Source organism: Lissotriton vulgaris, chromosome 5 (genome assembly GCF_964263255.1).
Source record: "Lissotriton vulgaris chromosome 5, aLisVul1.2, whole genome shotgun sequence".
Lineage (NCBI taxonomy): Eukaryota > Metazoa > Chordata > Amphibia > Caudata > Salamandridae > Lissotriton > Lissotriton vulgaris.
In genome coordinates this window covers 1748822741-1748844761 of record NC_141693.1, presented here as the reverse complement: position 1 = coordinate 1748844761, position 22021 = coordinate 1748822741, and the positions used below count along the sequence as shown (strand labels likewise).

Genomic DNA, 22021 nt, shown 5'->3' with positions numbered 1-22021 from the left:
GACAACGTGATGGTTGCCAGGTAGGAGCTCTGCCTCAGATCTCTCGGGCTGGGGATTACCTATTCCCGGAAAACCCTGAAATCCATCTCTCTCTCTCTCTGCTGCACGTCACAGAAATGCCGCAGCTGCTATCGCTGATTTACAAGTTTTAGGGAAATTGGACTTGTCTGCGCCGAGGATCTCAGGGGGAAGGGCACTGCACTCCCTCCGACGCCGACCATCTTGCCTGCCCCTCGAGGAGACGGGTGTAGCGGGTACCTGATGTTGATCATCTAGGGATCAGCCAGTAGTGCCTAGATCGGACTCTTGGTGCCCGGGTGTGCATTGTGACACCCCAAGCCGGAGTGGATGCTGCTGCTGGGACCGCACTGAAAATCTGTAATGCGGCCGGTGTGGCTCCGGTGCTTTGCCCGCATCTCCACCTCTGCCTGCCTCTGAAGCCAGCATTGAGCCCGCAGGCCGCCCTCCTCTGAAACTGAGCGGAGTCCAGTGTTTGGTGTCTACCGATGCTGGTGCCCGCCTTTGTTGCCGGTGCTGCATGCCGGGTTGAGCCTGCCTCCGCCCGCATTGGATGCCGCCTTCTTTTCCTCCTCACGGCGCCCCAGTGAAGAGCCAACTGGTGCACGGATCCACTACTGATCCCCCTGAAGGTGCCGACGAACGGGTTGCCCACCTACGAGCTGACTACCTGCCAGGCCGAATAAACGGTGAGCGCCACGCGAACAACCTTACTCTTATTGGGGCAGCAATTTACATGTGCCAAATTAGACACTTGGGGGACACATGTGCTGAGTCGACCACATGTGGGACACATTCTGTGTACACATACATAGGCTGAAGCTGCTTTTGACGATCGCAGAGTAATATTTTTTTTGTGCGGGTTCATCCATTTTGAAGTTGCTTGCACACACAACAGAAGCTGCCCTCATAGCAAGCGAATCACAGCAAGCGAAAGTGGACTGATCTGCCTTCTGCATAGCAAGTGATAGAGGACTGGTCAATGACTACAGAACAACTGAAAACAGACTGAACCTGAACTACTTTCAAAGCAGAAAGAAGACTTCCACAGTGGCCATCCTCACCTGCCTATACATAGTAACGGATTGAGAACTAATCCATGCCTCCACATCAATAAAAAGAAGACTGAGCTGTAGTTACCTACAATAGGAGAAAGAGGACCTCAACAGTAGCCATCCTGTTATGGGCCTGTACATAACTGCCTTCTCAACCTACTTCACTGAAACGTCCTGCTAAACCCCCACCCTGGCATGGGCATTTGACTAACAGCCCTGCACTTTGCTTTCGCTGCATCATTCCCGGAAGTGAATAGGATCATGAGAATCGAACAAGGAGACGGCGGCTGCTGAAACGAAGAAATCAGACAGCCTTATTCAATTAAGAAGTTCAAGCATTTCAGAAGCCCTACAGGACACCATCACCTTGAGATTGATAAAGACAAGACCACCTTTACCCAGGTGCTCTGCACTTGCTGAATTACAAGGAATAAAAGTTTATGACCTTGAAAGATGAACTGAATGAACAATGAGAGTCATTTGGTCCTGAAGAGAATTCCCTATGCTTGGAATTCGAAACGCGTCGACCACGTTCTGTTTAGGCCAATCAAGTCAAGTTATTGTAAAAAATCTCGGAGTTTTGGATTGGTTGATGGCCTATTGTAAAATATTCAAATATAGTTTATAGAATGTTTTTTTGATATTTTGACAGTTCCTCTAACTTTTGAAAGTAATAGTCACAGGTACCCTAGGTGGGGTTTTAATTGCATCTAAAGAAGCTGGTTGTTTGAATGGATGAAGAGCTTGTTGTTTCAGTATGAATGGCGCACCATTGTGAGACTGTAGGAGAAAAAGGTTGTGTAAAGAGTTTTGAAATGGTGATATGAATGATGTGGAATAAAAGTGTGAGTTTTTTTGAAGGGATTTATGTAAAGTATGGTTTATAATTTTTGAAAGTTTTGGAAAGGTGTCCAGAATTTATTAAAAATTGTAAAGTTGAAAAATAAATAGACTGATGCAAACTGAAAGATTGGTTTAGAAGGAGTGGTTTAATTCTGTTTCTTCCTCCGCAACAAAACCAAAAAAGTGGCAGCACTGGCAATTGTTTCATTTAAGACAGGCCATCCTGGCGCAGCAACTTTTTCCCGTAAAACAAACCTTGATGGTAGTGCAGTCCTGGGGGTACCTCTCCAAACGTGAACCAGCCGCTAAGGCAGTAGCCTCATCGCTCCCCCCCCATCATGGCTGAGCCCAGCTTCACCTCCACGGGAGACAATTACTTTGCCGTTATCTATCCTCCTGCTCTCTCCAAATCTGCCTCCAAAGCCTTTAAACACTCCATCCTGAAAAGTCATCCTGAGACCCTGATATCTGACCATCGTCTCTGCGCAAACCAGGGTACTGTCATCAACGATCTTATCTTCCACTCCAGGAAAACGTCTCTGGCGCAATGCCTTCTTGAACCTCCTCAAAGTACAAGAAGCAAGGAACATCCCCCACAGAAAAAAGCTCACAATCACTCCATCGGCAAACCTACCTGCTGGCCTTACCATCACCTTATACAACAGCGGCATTATCCTGATTCAAAGGCCCCCCAAAAACCTCATTAAATTTGCAGACCTCTTCACCAATCTTAAAAATCATGTTCACAACCCGTGTCTGTCCTTTTTCCCGCCGGTCCACCTCTTGCCCAACCCGCCAAGTGCTCCTTGCCTCTTGCCTGCCAATCTTGCCAGTGACCACGGTAGTGGGCCACTCAGCCCGTCACCTTGCCACTTGCGCATGCCAATCACTGCGTTCCCATATCACCGATCCTAGACCTCCTATCAAACCCTGCTCCCTGGGCCTCCGAACCCCCCCCCCAGGGCCTACCTCTCAGGTCAACCCAGCCATGGTATCACACATCCCAATATCACTCATCCAGCACATACCATCAGAGGCGTCCTGAAACCCTTAACCTCCTACCCACGTAATCACTCCGCTCGCCGGGCTACTGATACTCCAACTAGGGCCTACAACACTAGTATGCAAAAGCCTAACAGGGCCCAGTACACTGACCGACTAAGCCCCAAAACAAGGCTGCAAAACCAATCAGATGTAATCGCCCTCACTCCTTCGGCCCCCTAACCACATGATCACCCTCTCATGGGTTGACGCTGAACGTCCACGTAAACCCACCTCTAGGCCATCAGCACATACTATCAGAACCGCCCCCTTGCATCCGTCCCCCTGCTTGCCAGAACATACCTCTCTTAGAGATATTGATAATCTGCACCTCAGATCCTCCGAATTAACACGGAGCATCCACAAATCGATTCTGGACATGAAGCACCTCCTTCACATCACCGAACTCTCCTTTTCGAATCTCAGGCTCTCACAGAAAACGACCCACATTCCCTTCATGAATCCCATCCTTCACCCTCTACCCCTATCCCTGAGACACCTGCGCCCACGCAAACAACCTTGTCACCTCTCGGAGAAGGACATTCTTGCTCTCCTCCACACCTACAAACCCACCCCGGGCACGACCTATCCCTCTGAACTCACGGAGGAAGAAGTGGCGGACCTCCTCACTAGTTACGACTCTGCCTTGACAATCCCACGTCCCTTACACCTGAGGGAAGAACACCCTATCTGTACGGTTGCAACCAACCCTAACAGATCTGCTACATCCACACCAGAGGGGTGGTTAACAGCAACCTAGCTAAAATTCCCACCGCCGCTGCTACCCTTGACAATCACTCCTACTCCTCCCTTGCCGGCCTCGTAATAAACTGCCCATCAGCTGTAAAGCATGCATCTTATGTAGCTGACCTCATTCTGAGTCATACGTTGGACCTAGCGATCTTGACTGAATCCTGGCTCAAGGATTCCTCATCGCCCTACCTAGACGTCTTAGTCCCGCCCAACTATAACATCGTAAGGTTTGATAGGCACCCAAAGAAAAGAGGGGGTGGCATTACCTGTATCCACCGCTCCAACCTCATTGTTACGGAACTGCCAGTGGACCCCACAGACTCCTGCGAATACCTCGCGCTCTCCATCTCCAACAACAAGTCTCGGCTGTGCAAACTTCACATCTTTTACCACCCCCAGGCAAGACCGACTCCTTTACGGACCTCCTCATGGAAATCATCACAGACAAGGTTTCTCCAAACTCTAATGACATTTTCCTTGGTGACTTTAACCTATATTGGAACGATCCTAAGGACACTCCGGTCAATGCCATCAGAAACTTCTTGGTCGATCAAGCCCTTACCTAAGCCTGCTCCCTCCCTACTCATTCGAAAGGCGCCACTCTAGACTGGATCATTGCTAATGAATCAGCTGTCAAACCACTCTCTATTGACCCCTGCGATTGTCTGACCACCACGCCATCACCTTCCTCCTGCCCAGCACCCACAAAACATGGACACCTCAACCCGCGATTCCCAAAAGATGGGTTTGAGACACTAAGAACCTTGATCATGAGAAACTGGCAGCACGTTGTGTGTCTGACCTCCCCCCGCACCCTCAGTGCATCTCGGTTGATAACCTAGCGACTCATTACTCCTCAACCATATCTGACATTCTCGATGAGCTGGCACCACTAAAACTAAAAAGAACCCAGGTCAAAGACCGAAACCCCTGGTTCAGCGGATCCCTCAACATGGAGAGGAGATCCCTTCGACAGACTGAACGAAACTGGAAACAACACCCTTAAGCAGCACATCTAAAACTTCTCCGCCAGGCCAGAAATGCCTACAATAAGAAAATCCTCAACACTAAAAAAGAATTCTTCAGATCTGAACTAGAGAATACCAAAAATCGACCTCGCAAGCTGTTTGACTTGGTCAAACACCAATCCAACAAACTAGCGAAAACCACCAAAGAAGGACCCAAACCCCTAATATCAAGCGAGGAATTCTCTTCCTTCTTCTGCCACATAATCACTGCCCTTGGAAATGAACTTAAATTCGCTACTCACAACCAAAACCAAAATCCGCCTGCTCCACCTTCTCTCTTTGCGCTGTCCTCCCAAACCACACCCAAAACCTAGCGCACTGGTCCAAATTTAAAACCTATGATGAACATTCTATCTCGAAAACTCTTGCCTTCTTAAAACCTAACAATCACTTCAATGATCCTCTCCCCTCGCAATCTTTGAGAATCCTGTTCCCAGGTAGGTTTGCGGCGCGGCCCTTGTGTAACTCTGAATGACAAACCACCTGTGTGCTCTTTTGAATAGGGTGGATTTGTCTTCTTATAAAGATAATAACTTTACTGTTTTATTTACTAATTCTTTAAAGGTTTTCTGTGGGCCATTGATATCCCAGAGCTCCTGTAGGGTTAAAAAGTTTATTGCCGCGCGTAGATAGACCGTAGCTGGATTGTCTTTTTGTTCATCTCTTTCCATAAGTGCGAGTTCATAGAACCGTTCTCTGCTCCCTTGATTTTGTGCCAGCACTTTGCATAAGCCCACTTCCGTGCTACTTGCTGTTTTTGGAGGCCAAATTCTAATCTTAGCTGGGCTGGAGAAATATTTGCGGGAGGTTAAAAATTAGTCGAATTGATTTCGACACTGCTTTATCCAGAACTGCTTCGTCTCTTCCTCTCATGCATTCGCTTCCGTAGGTGATGGTAGGAAGCAATTTTGCTTGAAAGACATCTAGAAGGGGCGATAGATCAGAGCCTGTTATTTTGTGCTTAATTCTTTTTAGTGCTACTGCCAGTGCAGTCCCTTTTGTTCTAATAGTCGATTTGTGTTGTTCAAATGAACCCTTGCTGTCAAAAGTGATACCCAGGTACTTGTACTCATCGACCACTTCCAGCAATTTGCCCTGAAGCTCCCAGCGACGATGCCCTTGTTTCCTTCGATTTATGATCATCACTTTTGACTTCTCCGGGTTTATCATTAGCCCATTTCTGTCTGAAAAGTTGCTTGTAGTATTTATAAGGTGCTGGAGGCCAACTGCGGTTCGACTGATCAATATTAAATTGTCTGCATACAGCAGGTTTGATATTGTTAAGCCTCCTAGATTTGGGGCATGGTGGACGTAGTTGTCAAGCTCTGACAGATCAGACAGGAAGAGGTTGAACAGCGTTGGGGCAAGAACACATCCCTGCTTCAGGTGGTTGTTATTTTCCTCGACAGGATGTTACCAGTTCCTAGTTTAATTTGTATCCATGTCCTCTTTCAGATCCACCATGAATGGGTCGAATATTCAGTTCCTAAGTATGCCGTGCCACCGTCTTTACATGGTGCACTTTCACGTTTTCCTGGCTCCGGCGAGCTAGGCCCTGATTTCTGCCATCTGCCTTTCTGCCTTCTGTCTCTGAAAGCTGCAGCCTGGATCCGCATCCATGAAATGCACTTACTATATATATTGTACCCTGTTAATAAAGCATTCTCTATCCCTTCCTGAACCTTCGTGGTGATGGAACATGATACCTGGTTCGAACCAATTCCATTTTATGGAATAAAACCCTTATAAACTCAGATGCCACGGACTCTGCCTCTCATTTATTGATTGAGTTATTCTTATTGAACTTTGCCGCATAGAAATTCCGCATAGCCATTAAGTGAGACAGACCCTTTGGCACATGATTGTATTGAAGTCATTACCATTACGACGAAACCCAGACAAGACTTGACAGACACTGCATTACCAGATCCAGACCTGACACTTTATGTGGATGGTTCATGTATGAGAACAAGTACAGGAGAGTTAGTGGCCGCATATGCAGTCACGACAGAAACTGAAGTCATAGAAACAAATTGTATTGACATTCTGTCAGCTCAAGCAGCAGAGCTCACCGCTCTGACTCAAGCCTGTATTCGAGCAAAGAACAAAAGAGTTAACATATACACAGATTCACGTTATGCTTTCGGAGTCGTACACGACTTCGGTGTACTCTGGCGAGAGAGAGGTTTCTTGACCTCTGACGGAGCCAAAATCCAGCACGGTCCCCTCATTCAAGTTCTGTTAGACGCAATACATTTGCCTACAGCGATATCCATCATGAAGTGTAAGGCACATACGAAAGTCACAGATACCATTTCCCAGGGTAACGACCTGGCAGACCGAACAGCCAAGCATACAGCTCAGACTCAGACTCACACAACTGACCTGACAAAGACAATAGTTCCAACACCAACACATTGCATGACCGTTAGAGATCCCGCCCTAGATGTAATTGACATACAGACACATGCTACACTAGACGAAATCAAGAAATGGATTGAACTAGGAGGGATCCAGACAGAACAGGGATGGATGACGAAGGGGAAAGCCACATGGTTTCTCCCCGACTCTATGGTTCAAGTTATCATTAACACAGTACACAGTCCTGCACATTTAGGAGAAAAAGCCATGTTAGACAGTATTCAAAACCTTTGGTTCAATAAACATTTACGAGCAGCAGCCAAACAGAAAGTGCGTACTTGCATGATTTGTTGTCAGTTCAACCCAGGTAAAGGCATTCCCGTAGAGCAAGGTGGATTTCATCCTCCTGATCACCCTTTTGAAGTCCTCCAGATGGATTATATCCAGATGGAACGTTGTCGAGGATTCAAATATGTCCTCGTAGTTGTATGTGCACTTTCCCGTTGGACAGAAGCATATCCAGTCCCAGATTACACTGCTCCGACCCCTGCCAAGCAGCTGGTACGTGAATTTTTCCCCAGGTATGGTTTGCCCCGTATCGTATACTCAGATAATGGTCAGCCATTTTCGTCCGAGCTTATGAAGCAGGTATCACTCCTGCTAGGGTATCAGTGGAAGTTCCACTGTGTCCGACATCCCGAGGCAGCAGGTCTCGTAGAGAGACATAATCAGACCCTGAAAATTCGCCTTGCCAAGATCTGTATAGAGAAAGGCGTTGACTGGATAGTAGCTTTACCAGTTGCACTCTTTTACATGAGAATGATAGCACATTCAAGAACAGGGCTATCCCCGTATGAGGTGGTCTTTGGTAGGCCACCGAATATGTGGGGGACTCGTAAAATCACAGATGTTGACTGTAATATGCTGACAGATTACCTTGCCTCCTTGATGTCTGCACTACAATCATGTCGTTCACAGGTGGCTGCAGCCTTTCCTGACAACACCGAGGTGAAGCCCCACGAGATCGTCCCTGGTGACCTGGTCCTTGTACGGAATTTTGACAGGGGGAGTCCGCTGGAGCCCCGTTGGCAGGCGCCGAAGCTCGTATTATTAACAACAAGGACCGTGGTCAAGGTGGAGGGCCGCAAGGGCTGGCTCCACTCGAGTCACGTAAAAAGACACTATGGACTGCCTCCGAAACTAGACTCCCAGCCCTGCCCCCTTCCAGAGACTGATACTAAACTCCCTTTGGTAGAGAAAACTCCTTCCCAGGAATTTCGCATGAAGTTGAGGTCTAGCAAGTCAGACAGTTTAATTGTTTAAGTCCTCCCCTAGGTGAATCGGTTAGACAAGTTTCTGACATGTACCCGCTAGACCCCAATAGAGAGAGAGATAGACAGAAACAGATCAAGAAACATGAATATTGTAAATCTCTCCGTAGTCACTGCATTGTGACATTATTGATTATGTTTTTTCTGAGTTTTATGATTATTGCTTCAAGTATACTGCTTCACATGTACTTTCCTATTTTCAAACGTGCACATTCTTCTTCAAATGTCACTGTCGAACATACTTTCAGTGAACTGCCCCCGCACGAGTTATCTTACCGACTTGCGCTGCGCAACAATACATTCATCAGTATGTTACATTATTCCCATCAGACCAGCAATGCTACCAATTGTTGGATATGTGGCCGACTCCCTCCCTATCAGAAGTACAAGGGAGTTCTGCCCCTCTTTCCGTACCCGTTCACACACAATGGTTCCTGTGGTGCATGGTTTAGTTTAATGAACTCTTTAGATTCTGATTCCGTAGTTTACCAGGGTAATTGGGTATGGGGAAATCTGAACACAGTTCTGCATAAAGTATGTTTCCCTGACAAGGAGGGTCTTCCCCAAAGGACAGGGACAGATCTAGAAAACGAAGTATATGGATTAGGTAATTTTACACTTAACCTCATGATTCTGAATGTACAGTCCGAAACCGAACCAGTCTTGCCCGCAATGTCAGTATTACCAGTCAAAGGTGAATTATGTGTCAGAAAGAATGGTTCAGTACACCTGGGTCATAGTAGATGTACTACTGTGATCGAATTCAGTGATAAAGGCAAGTCTACATTTAAAGCTTCCCGTCATTCCTATTTCATTTGTGGTCATACAGCATATACACGCTTACCTCTAGATTGGGATGGTACTTGTTACATTGCATTCCTACTGCCACCTGTTTTCCTAGCCCCTCCTGATTATCATAGGGACTCCCATCTAGTACACAATAGACCTCAGAGAGATCTCCCGATTGTCGACTATACTGAAATGGCATGGGAGCAGTATACAGACTTCAATAAAGGTTTCTTTCCCTATTTAGGTGCTGTCTTTAATAGTAAACTGATACGTAAATTAACGAGAACCCTCAAAGCAGTAGTGAATGAAACTACTTCCGCCCTGGGCAACTTAACAGAGGAGCAGTCTGCTATGCGAATTGTTGTTCTTCAAAATCGTCTTGTCCTTGACGTCATCCTGGCCGATAGGGGCGGAGCTTGTAGAGTCATCGGATCGAGTTGCTGTGTTTTCATTCCAGAAAACGCACCATCAGTATATAGAGCCATAACCCGTCTCCATAAGATTGCAAGTCAGATACACCAGAATCCAGGCACCTGGACTTGGTCCGGTTGGTTCTGGAGCGTGCTATCAGCCTGGGGATGGAAAGTCCTATCCTTCCTCGGAATAGCCCTTCTCATAGTATTCAGTTGTTGCCTATGTTTACAATGTGGGCCAGCGATTTGCGGCTTGTGCGCCACATCATGTATTCCCCATTCAAGTCCACGTTCAAAATCCCGCCAGAAGAAAGAAGAGCAAATGATGCTATATGAACAGATTGATAGATTAATGAAGATCGATATATCATGAAGGGTCCGTAGGGGACAAGGAGGGAATGAGGTAATATGAATTTTTATGGTCAATTGTGTCCCCTAACGTAGACCCCAACGGCTCCATGTACGTGCTTCAAGTACATGTATGTTCCCTCCACAACCAGCTATGAAGACGCAAATACATTTGCGTCCAACGTTAACATGTCCTCTTTCAGATCCACCATGAATGGGTCGAATATTCAGTTCCTAAGTATGCCGTGCCACCGTCTTTACATGGTGCACTTTCACGTTTTCCTGGCTCCGGCGAGCTAGGCCCTGATTTCTGCCATCTGCCTTTCTGCCTTCTGTCTCTGAAAGCTGCAGCCTGGATCCGCATCCATGACCCTTACCCTACTCCCTGTGCGGCGAGCGGTGCCTGGCTCGGCCTGCTTGCCTGCCAAGACTGTATTTTACCTTCAAGTTATCTGTTCCGCTCCTCGAAAATACATTCCTGTCTAGTGATTTAGGTAAACATCTCCCCAGCTGCAGAGCAAAGGGCCCGGCCTTTCTGTCAACGTGCAAGTAATCCATTGCTCCCGTTACCATGGTAGGCCCATGGCCCCCTAGTATTACTCATAGGCACATAGACACATATGCACGCACTAGCAGTCAGTATAGAATAGCCTTTGCCCGAGAGACCTTTCCTTCTAGATAATACAGTTCCTCAAACACAAGATATTAGATATCATTTGGGTTTAGGTTGTTCTGACACGCCAGACTTCTGTCTCCACGTATGGTGCTAAATGTCAAGTCCCCTTCACCCTCCAGTTCCACGTCAATCACACGTCATGCTGCTGCGCACGCATCTCTGCCATATATTTCTGCTGACACTGCAGGATTCCTCTATGGATCCACCCACCTGTGACACCTTTCATGTGGCGTTGTCTAGCACACACCTCCGTGTACGCCCTCGTGCACGCCTTCTGTTACGTACATGTGTTCTTATCTCTCTTCTCTCAGCTGTTACGCCTTCTGTATCCATCACCATTAAATGCACTTACTATATATATTGTACCCTGTTAATAAAGCATTGTCTATCCCTTCCTGAACCTTCGTGGTGATGGAACATGATACCTGGTTCGAACCAATTCCATTTTATGGAATAAAACCCTTATAAACTCAGATGCCACGGACTCTGCCTCTCATTTATTGATTGAGTTATTCTTATTGAACTTTGCCGCATAGAAATTCCGCATAGGTAAATTATATTTACCACAGATTTCCCGCAGAATCCGCGAGCGGAACGGATTGGGTCAAAAGTTCAAGCTCACTTTTGTTACTCTTTTAGAATGGCGCCGGCAAGCTGCCAGAGCCATTCTAAAATAGTTACAAAAATCAGCTTCAACAGGAAGCTCTAATAGATAAAGTAAAGCAGGTGCTCGAGTTGAAGCTCAAATTCAGTTACACAATCATTAATCACCCCAAACTTGGGGTGATTAATGATTGTGTAACTTAATTTGAGCTTCAACTCGAGCACCTGCTTTACTTTATCTATTAGTGCTTCCTGTTGAAGCTCTTTGTAGCTATTTTAGAATGGCGCTGGCAGCTTGCCGGCGCCATTCTAAGTGGGTCTGAGGGCAGAAGGGCACAAAAGTGGGACAGAGGGCAGAAGGGGACAAAAAATTAATGGGGCAGAGGGGCACAGAAACGAGTGGTACAGATGGCAGAAGGGCATAAAAACGAGAGGGTGGCATGATTAACCAGGCAAAAAAAAACCCCCGCGAACACGCAAAGTGCCCCGCGAAAACCCGCAAACACGCAAAGCGCCCCGCAAACGCGCAAAAATATAAAAATCCGCAAATTCGCACAAATTCGTGAATTTTGCGGATCGCAAATTTGCAAATCGCGAATTTGCTAAATTCGCCCATGCTTAGTTTTCTTCTCCTTGGTTCTCCCGTGATTCGCGTCATAATTGATGGCCGTAGTGCCTTGGGTAATTTCGTCTGTGTATTTGTTAAACTGATGAGGCAAGTACTTTGCCCAATCTTCCTCGGATGTCTGTGAGTTTATTTCATAGGCCCTTGCGTTGTCTAAGTTGTTCACTGTGCGCCAGAATCTCGCGCTGTTGTTTGATTTGATGCCCTAAAGCAGTTTGGCCCATGTCTTCTCTGATTCATGCATTATTTGCCAAGAAATGTTGTTCTTTCTACACTTTAGCTTCCTTAATTCGACCTGTAAGCTGATATCGGGGCCTCTCTGATGCGATTTGCTAATTGCTCTGTTGATTTCCCTTTTTATTTGCCTCAGGTCATGGGCTTGGTTTGTTAGAGTTCTTTCTTTGTTCGCTCTTGTCTCCTCTGTGTAGACTATGATGATTCTCAGTCCCGCTTATGGTTATTCCTGTGTTTAATTTAGCATTAGCTAAGCTGAGGCTTTCTAAGAAGTTCTCCCAGGCCTTGATGTTGTCACCTTCATTCGTTCTATTTTCTTCCCATCAATTTTTGCCATCTCCGCGAATTTTTCCAGATCCTTTATTTTATATTTTAATCTCTTTCTGTTTGAGGTTACTATTAAATCCTGATTTTCCGTTAAGAAGGTTTGCGCTGTACCCTGAACCTCCAGTTTGAGCTCTTGTGGCAAATGATCGCTATAGTCCATTATTCCAATTTTAAACCCTCTTTATAGGTTCAGAATTGAGAGAGATATAAAGGTAAGTTTTGTGGTAAGTTGCTGCTTGTGGGCAATCACCCCAATTTCTGCCGTTTAAAGCTATCAGCCCCAGACTAGTTAGTTCAGTCAGTGGGGATTTAGTTACCTTAGTTTGTTTACCCCACTTACTTTCGTCCAGCGGTGAGAACCCCCATTCTAGTAGCTGTGTTTCAGCTCACAACAGCAACAATCAAGAGATCTAGTACTTCAAAACATTATAACATAGTATATAGTCCATGTGCACGTAGTCTTCTCCCTTTTTTGTTGCTGCTGCTCACAAGATAGGTACTCATACTTTCTTTCTCGTGACTTGTGCCTGTTGAGCATCTTGTTTGATTGGACTGGGTGGCTGATTGGGCGATTGTGGCCCCTTCCCACCCACTAGGCAGTGTCCAAGTTGATGTTTATCGGATTGTTTGTATATATATTTATCATTTGTATGATGTTCTTAGCATTGACTGTTGCTTAATTGTGCTGTTAAAATTCTCCACCCATGCGACTTTATTGGTTCACCCTCTTGCGGATGCCCCACTTTCCTTATTTTTCTGTCCTTGTTTGTTTAACGCTTCGACTTGGTGAGTTACTGAAGCAGAGACCTTCTGTCCCTCCCCCATGATACTTCCTGATTAGGGAATCGGACAAAGACACTCTCGCCTCCATCCTACCCCCTTTTCTAACTTTCTTCAGCTCGCTTCAGGTTGAAGAAAAGGTTTCACACACAGGATCGGCGTATTTCAAATTCCGATCCTATGCTGAGAGACGCGCTGCTCCTGCAGCATCTCCATGGTGACACTGCGGCCTCAGCTGACGATTAGCTGGGGCTACGCTGGTCTCCATGACTACAAGAGACAATGCAGACCTCGTACGGGCCTTAACAGGAAACAGCCTCACTGAGGTCTGATTTAATCTTTTTAACAAGCGTGTGAAATTAAACCGATCAAAATAAATAAATCGACTCTCCTGATTTCTCAATAATAACTTGTACACCGGTTAACCTTTCCTCTGCTTCATTGGTTACCGGTTGGGCTACTGTGTTCCTTTAAAAAAATAAATAAATAAAAGAGAGAAGAAAGAAGGGTTAAATTCAAGTCAAGACAATGGAAAGAGAGAAAGGGCTCACATATTAAGCCCTGAACACTCTCAGTTAAAGGAAAAATACTTAGCAACGTATGTCAACCATTTGGTTAAATCAATTTACATTACCATAACAGTTAAGGCAGCCATTTTAAAGGCTTTTATCAGTTGGCTCCTTACTCATCCTATAACTCTGACTCTAAAATTTAGTTAAGTCTTCAGAACACTCAACTAGCTCAATGGAAGACAAATTTGAAGGATTAATAATAAAGCCCAGATAGGGCAATGGGGCCATTGATAAGAAATTGGAAGCGCTTTATAAAAAAGGAGGGCCATCCTCAAGACCTCAGGAGGAGACTAGAGAGTCTGATAAAGGACAAAGGAAAAGGTCAGTGAGCTATAACCCTCCTAAAGGTGCTAAAAAAGCTAAAAGCTCCATCCCTACCTCTCTGACTTCACGCTGTGGCGGTGACAATGACATTGCCTTTGGCACAACAGATGGCCAAGAAAAAGGCCCGGTTCCACCCATTCCCATCGTCAGTGACAATGGCAAGGAGGACGAGATTAACCTCTCTTATTCTTCTGACTTTGATTCTGAAGAAGAGGGTGAAATAAGAAACGTGGACCCTGACGCATCAAGGGCCTCAGGATCTAAAATAGGAATCGTAGTGCCCTTTGGGGAATATATGTTTGACCCCCTCCTTATCAGACATCCCTGCTACCCCGAATGGATCCCCTCCCAGCATATAGGTGATTACCTTCCCTTTTGGCTACGTAAAGAGGTTCCAAAGCTGACATCTGAGTGTCCTCGCCCTTCTTTCTCTGACAAGGTAGCCTCAACCCCAATTCTGGATAATAAAGTAGTGGCATTCATCACCAAGAGCGGGAAAGATCCAAGGAAAGGCCTTGACAAGACCTTAAAATCTTGCCAAGATAGACTCTTGGATATCATAGGCCCCCTAACTAAAATGTTCAAACTAGCCAAAAGAGCTTATCTTGATAACACCCCCATAGACCCAAGAGAACTATGCCAGTGGGCACAAAGGGCAATTTGCCTATTTGGCAATGCAAACACTGCACTCCTAAACGAAATGAGAAAAAGTGTCCTTTTAAAAATCGACCCTACGCTAGTAGAACTAGCTAACAAAGAAGGCGGAGCTTCTTCTTAAGGCCTCCTCTTTGGGGAGGAATTTATCAAGGAGATGGCCAAATATGTTGGAGTGTTTAACTCCTTTCAAAAATCTCAAAAAAGATATTAAAAAAGTCTTCCACTATAGGCTGTTTGGAGGGACCGGGAGAACACAGGGTCGGTTTCCCAGCCGTGTACATTTTTTGACAAGACCCTTCATGGGACGAGAAGGAAGACCCTCCCAATCTGGCTTTGCATGTCAATCAACTTCTACCCCCAAAGATAAAGATTTCGCGGAAGAGGCTTCAGGGGTGAAATAAGGCAAAGAGGCTTTTCAGCAGGTAAGACTAACCAAAGACCTTTCAGATATCCCTTTATATGTGGGAAGAAGACTGGCCCAATTTTGTGAGAACTGAAACATTGTGAGCCAAGACCCTTGGGTACTAGATACGGTCAAAGGTTACCAGATAGAATTCTTAGATTTACCTATTCAAGAGAGACTTCCCCGAGAAATACTATTCTCCCAAAAAGTCTCTGCCTTGGTAAAAGATCTATTTGCAAAAGGGGCAATTCAAGAGGGAAAAGAAATTGGCTTTGTCAGCAATGTCTTTCCAGTAGAAAAGAAAGACAAAAAGTTGAGACCTGTTATAAATCTAAAAGACCTAAACCAATGGGTGAATTACCTCCATTTCAAAATGAAGGGAATCCACCTCCTCAGAGATGTCCTAAGAAAGGGGATTGGCTAACTAGACTAGATCGGAAGGATGCATATCTGACCATCCCTATCTAGCCCCACATCAGCAATTTTTCCAATTCTTCTGGGAGGGTAAACTTTGGCAGTTTCTCAGCCTCCCCTTCAGTCTCTCATCAGCCCCTTGGTGTTTCACCAAGGTATTACGCCCAATAGCAGGTTGGCTAAGAAGCAAAGGAGTAAGATTAATACTATATCTAGACGACATTTTAATAATGGCTCAATCCAAAGAGGTAGCATCACAACACACAGACCTCACAATAATACACTTGGAACACCTAGTGTTTGTTATAAACACCAAGAAATTGTCCACAACTCCAAGCCAGGTCACCCAGTTCCTGGGTTTTACAGTAAATACAGTTCCAGGGGAATTGAAATTACCAGGGGAAAAACTCAGAAAACTCAGAAAGGAGTTAAGGAGAATTCTAAAGAAACGAGGATTCCCCCTAAGGACATGAGCAAGGGTACTGGGTCTATTATCCTTGACTATCCAAGCCATATATCAGGGACCCCTGTATTACCGGGCCCTTCAGAGACACAAAGCCAAAGCTGTGAGATCGAGTCAATCCTATTCTCAGATAGTTCACCTGGACGCAGACTCCAGGAAAGGATACTATGGTGGTTGAGGAATGCAGAGGCGTGGAACGGCAGGCCCAGTTTTGCGGAAGAACCACACATAGTAATAGTCTTTGATGCGGGCTTGAAGGGATGGGGTGCCACATGTGGTGACTCATCAACAGGGGGCCTCTGGACAGTCCAGGAGAAGGAGTTAAATATCCACTGCCTAGAACTACTGGCAGGATCCTTTGCAATCCAGAGCTTTACCAAGGGTTTGATGAAGTGTTCAGTCATGCTTCGCATGGACAACGTATCTTCGGTGAGATACATGAACAAGATCGGGGGCCCTACTTCCACGTGACTTTCAGATCTAGCCAAGAAATTTTGGACATATTGCTTCAGCAAGGGCATTTCAGTGATTGCCAACCTATTCCGGGTTGGAACAATGGAGTAGCAGACTGGTTCTCCAGGGATTTCAAATATTCAAGCAACTGGAAACTAGACAGGGAAGGTTTTCTGACCATTCAGTCGATATGGGGAGCCTTTGGACTAGATCTGTTTGCAGACAGAGTCAACACTCAACTACCCACATTTTTCAGCTGGAGGCCGGCCCCTCAGGCCTTGGGGGTAGATGCGTTCCTGTAGAATTGGCATGGTTTACGACCCTATGCCTTCCCTCCTTTTGCCATGCTCCCACGACTTCTTCTACAAGTTCGTAGGAACAAGGAAATTGTAGTAGTAATAACTCCCCTCTGGAGATCCCAGGTTTGGTTTCCAGTCCTGATGGAGAGGAGTGTAGATTTTCCAATCCGTGTACCTACCTTTGAGGAAATAATCACAGGTCCTCGAGGAGAATATCACCCCCTTGTACTTCAGGGCCTTCTGTCACTCAGGAGACAGCGGCAGCTCCCAGGACTTTCAGAGAGCTCCTTACGACTCATCAGAATCCGGGGCACCTGGCACAAGGAAAGCTTATGGATTGGCTTGGCATAAATGGGTTTGTTGGTGCCTTCGACGGAACTACAATCCCATTTGAGCTGACCTAGTTCAAGTCATCAACTTCTTATGCGAAATTTTTGCATCAGGAGTGCATTTCGAACTGTTCATGTCTACATATCGGCCATTGCAGCAGGGAACTGCTTGGTAGACGGTACCTTAGTCGGTCAAAACTTATTAACTAAAAAACTAATGAGAAGTATGTGTGTTTTAAATCCACCTTTGCACAAATATTCTGCCCTGTGGGATATGAGGGATGTTCTTAGAGTACTTTCTAATTGGGGAAAGAATTCTACACTCTCATTAAGGAAACTATCCTATAAACTCACTGTTTTATTGTGCCTTTTCTCTTCAGACGAACGTCAGATGTTAAAGCCTTAGATACCACCAGTAGGGCTTATCAACACGAGGGAGTGTGTTTCTACTTAAAAATATGAACTAAAACAATGGCAACTTCTGCTTTCTACCCTTTTTTCCACAGAATGGAATCTTGTGTGTAGTGAAGTGTTTGTTGGAGTATGAAAGAAGAACCTTAAGAGGAATTGCAGAACAACTATTAATATCTCATAGGACTCCCCATAAAGCGTTTCCTCTCCCACCTTAGTAAGATGGGTTAAGGATGTTCTGAAAGAACATGGAATAGATATTTCTGTTTTTGGTGCACACTCTCTTAGAGGGGCCTCAGCTTCCAAAACTTTTATTCTGGGTGGTGGCCTTCAAGACATCCTTAGGACTGCGGACTGGTCAAATAAATGTATTTTCAAAAGCTGTTATTTTAAACCAGTAACAAATGTTATTGATAATTTGTTGAACACACTTTAAACTTGCATAATATTGGCCTCTGTGTCGTGCCATAAAACTTAGATTTTCCAGTCTGGTGGGCAGAAAATCTGGCTTTTATTAAAGACACTGAGGTTAAGATTATCCCTCCTCTAATAATCACACCCTGGGTATATAGCTAAATTATGTTCTTTTGTCTTGCAGATTAAATGTTTCAATGAATTTATGGACGACTATACTAAAGTTTCCAAAAAAGAATTTTAAGTTATCTTGTTCGCTGCACAAAGAAGGGAGAAGACTACGTGCACATGGGCTATATACTATGTTAGAATGTTTTGAAGTTCTAGATCTCTTGATTGTTGCTGCTGTGAGCTGCGCAATTAACCCCTTCCCCGCGGATGACAAAGCCAGCTCGTCATGGGCGTTACCTGCGCTGCGCGGATGACGAGCTGGCTTTGTCACGTTATGCGGGATTTTTAAAAATGCCGCGCACAGCGGGAAAAGCCGCCGCGGCGAAGCGGTTAAGGAGATTTGCATATTCTTAGTCTCCATGTCTTTAATAAAATCCAGATTTTCTGCCCACCAGACTGAAATATCTAAATTGCCCTCCCATGGAGAATCTGCCACATGGGAATTTTTCACAGTACTAATTTTAAGGAAAGAGTCCTTATTGGTCACAGACAGAGAGGCAGTGGGTTGGGCATTTGGAAGGAAGTGAATGCTCACAAATTCTTACATTTTAGATTATTCACTATTTTTCACATATACTTTATACTTCCTATCAAAAAGTGATTGGTTTATAAGTGTAAATTGTGTGTGCACCCTTTATTTTGGAAGTAAAGGAAAGTATTTCTCTAATAATCCTTCAGCTACAACACTAAATATTACAGAACAACGGATGAGGAAATGCTTACCATTGTCTACCTCATTCTAATCTATTGCACGTCGTAACATTGTGTGGTACCTTCCTGTTGTGTTTAGAATTTTCCCTGTTAACTGGTTTCCTAGCTGCTCAGCCAGTGTGAGTGTTCTGTTTGGAATGTTGGTGTGATGGACATGAGTGGAATGCTTTGGTGCCTGGTGTGTGTGTGTTTACAGCTATAGATGGGCTGAGCTGCAGGCAGGCTGCTCCTGGTGGGGCTGCTACCACTGAGGTTATGGACGGTCTACCTTCCGGAAGCACTAAAAATGTTATGATGAGAACGTAACATGTATTTGTAGAACTGCTCACACTGTAACCCTGCTGGCTATAAAGCAGAAAGCTGTTTGTGGCATATAGATGATTATGGTATTAGCTAGACCCCTATAGGCTCTCCGGTGTGAAACTGCTTGCATTAGAAAAAAAGGTTGGGTGTAATAGCCCTGCATGGTTTCTGCACTTAGGCATAAGTGTAGACCAGCTGAACATTTAAGTGCTCATGGAAATCTATTACTTGTGTGGATTTTCATGAACATGTCTGGTACTTTCTTTTAATCTCTGAAAGGTCGGAAATCAGCTTAAATCCTAAGAGAAAATGTATGATGAACAGACTACCAGGTATTAAAAATAGATTTGGGGATTTTGATTCAATGTTATTACCTCTTGGGTATTGAGAAAAGGATTTCTGGCTATTGGCGCTCATGCTAAAGTGTCAGCTGCTCAACTTCAGATATCTAACATACTGAAGCCTTCAATTAAATCTATGTGGGCTACCTGTGATGTAACATGTTTTTATTATCCAACATTGACATGGTTTTACATGGCGGTCGCGGACAGCAATAACACAGTTCGGAATGATATTGCACAGTGGTACTTAAACAGTGCTTCCCCCACTTTTGAACAAGGAGAGAATGTTCAGGGTAAGGGGCCCTCTGCCAATGTTTTATGGATCTTGTGCTACTTTTCAACTCTAAGTGAGGTCCCAGATTTGTACAGCCATATTTGTGGTAGCTAATGAACTTTTTCACCGCTGTTGTAAAAGTCAGAAAATAGTAGAACCTATGGGTCTTTTATGGACAATACTGCGCTTTTATTATTCACATGATTGAAAGGTGTGCAATATGCCTTCACACAAGAAAAACCTATATTTGAATTGCATTTTAAGCATATTTTTGCAGTGCACTATTCTGCTTAAATATTTTCTCTCCTGCTCTAAATGTGCCTTTGTCTTTTGGTGCCTTGTTTTGTCACAGTGTATGATGTCACTAGGAGAGAAACTTTGCAGAAGCTAATTATCTGGATGAATGAGTTAGATACCTACAGCACGAAGGACAACATGGTGAAGATGTTGGTTGGCAACAAGATTGACAAGGTCAGTGCAGAGTTATGTGAAATAAGAATATTTATACTTCACGATTAACCAACTCTATCTTAAATTAAAGGGCGTTATGTTATGTTATGTTATATTTAATTTATAAAGCGCACAGCTACTCGAAAGTGTCCCGGCGCTTACTTCAGAAAAGAAAGAACATGCCCACCTGTCAGGTTAAAAAAGCAACGTTTAAAATTTTTTATTGAACAACAGTGGATCCTGGATACCCCGCAGAGCCAAGGATAGCATATTCCAGGCCAGGCCTACTTTACGCACAAAAGAATTCCCGCCAAGTCGCTGGCGTTTAAACTTCGGCGTCTGCATCAGCAACTGGGCAGAGGAGCGCAGCTGTCTCCCTGGTATATAGAAAGCGAACCTCTTCTGCAAATAGATGGGGCCAAGACTATAAAGGGCCCGGTGAGCAATTGACAGCATTTTAAATTTAATGTGAGATTCTACCGGGAGCCAATGCAAAGTGCGCAAATGAGTGTGAACACTATGCCTAGATGACAAACCCCCAAGAAGTCTGGCCACCGAGTTTTGAACAACTTGCAGTTTCTTCACAAGAAATCCTGGACTGCCAACCAAAAGGGCGTTGGCATAATCTAAATGGGACCAAATCAATGCATGGACCACAATTTCTCTGGCCGTGCATGGCAAAAAGGGAAGAAACTTCTTTCTTGATTTAATGCATCCTGCTGAAGATGAGTGCCTGGTAGCCAGGGGTGTAAGACTGCACTTTACAGTACAGATTAAATGCTGTTTTTGTGCTGTTTTTTTAACCATGCGAAAACACATATTGTTTGAAAAACATAAGATGGAGTCTTTCACTCCAAGTCTTTAACCCAGATTCTCCTGCAGCTTCACAGTTATTTGCCATTTAGTGCCTGCTCCTTTTCCATGCTCAATTTATATAAGCCTGAAAGGATCTACCTCACTATCAACTTGGCGCCTTCCCCTCAACCAACCCCTAGACTATACCCCCTCACATTCTTAACACATACATCATCATGCCAGAACTCTCGGAGTGTACGTGTACACAACCATATGCCAGGAATATTTTATAACAATCCCAGCCACTATATTCCGAGTACTTAACATAGTGAAATCATTCCTTGCATCCCATTCCACTCAGTTTTTCATCTTAGTTAATCATTTATATGCCTCATATTCACCATAGCTGTATGTTTCCCACCTGTAATGAATGTATTTTTATCTTATAACAGTGTTCCTGGTTCAATGTATAGCAATTTTTTTTATTGAAAAGCTATTTGTTGCTCAAATAAGTAGTAAATAAATAAGGTTGCAACCTAGACACATAAGTAGCACTCAACTCCATGGATCTTCTCGTATACCACTGCCCACTCTCTACCACCCAGTCTACCATCTTTCACCTCTTCTCCATTCCTGTTAGACAAACACAGACATCAGAGATGTACTCTCAGATCTCCTTACCACTGCATCTATCCGACAGAGCTGCAGCACACTTCTTGGCAGCGTCATCCTCCCAAACAACAAAAGGGCAAAGAAAACAAGAGACTTCCTCATCAACCTTATACACACCCATGGGCCCCAACCAAACCACACCATAGGCCACGTTCTCAACATCACCAACCCTCCTATGCAGTTCACCCATTGCAGTGAAACTTTAGTTATGTTATTAGAGTGTTTCATGTATTTTCTTTGCCCTTGAAATGGTGAAGCAATCATAGACAGGCTTAAAAAATGTTCTAAATTGGTTTCAAATATACAAAAAAACAACATACTGATGGGAAACCGTGCAGAG

At 44.7% G+C, this 22021-nt stretch overlaps 1 protein-coding gene across 2 annotated transcripts in view; it reads left to right on the top strand.

Annotated features, from left to right (window-relative positions):
* The window catches only part of LOC147717091 (ras-related protein Rab-18-B-like), a 478022-nt gene that overhangs the window by 273760 nt on the left and 182241 nt on the right, over window positions 1-22021 (top strand). For both annotated transcript variants that reach the window (XM_086924004.1, XM_086924003.1), the window contains exon 5: window positions 20117-20235. In XM_086924004.1, the coding sequence (XP_086780130.1) occupies window positions 20117-20235 (119 nt within the window). The remainder of the gene's footprint in view (window positions 1-20116; window positions 20236-22021) is intronic.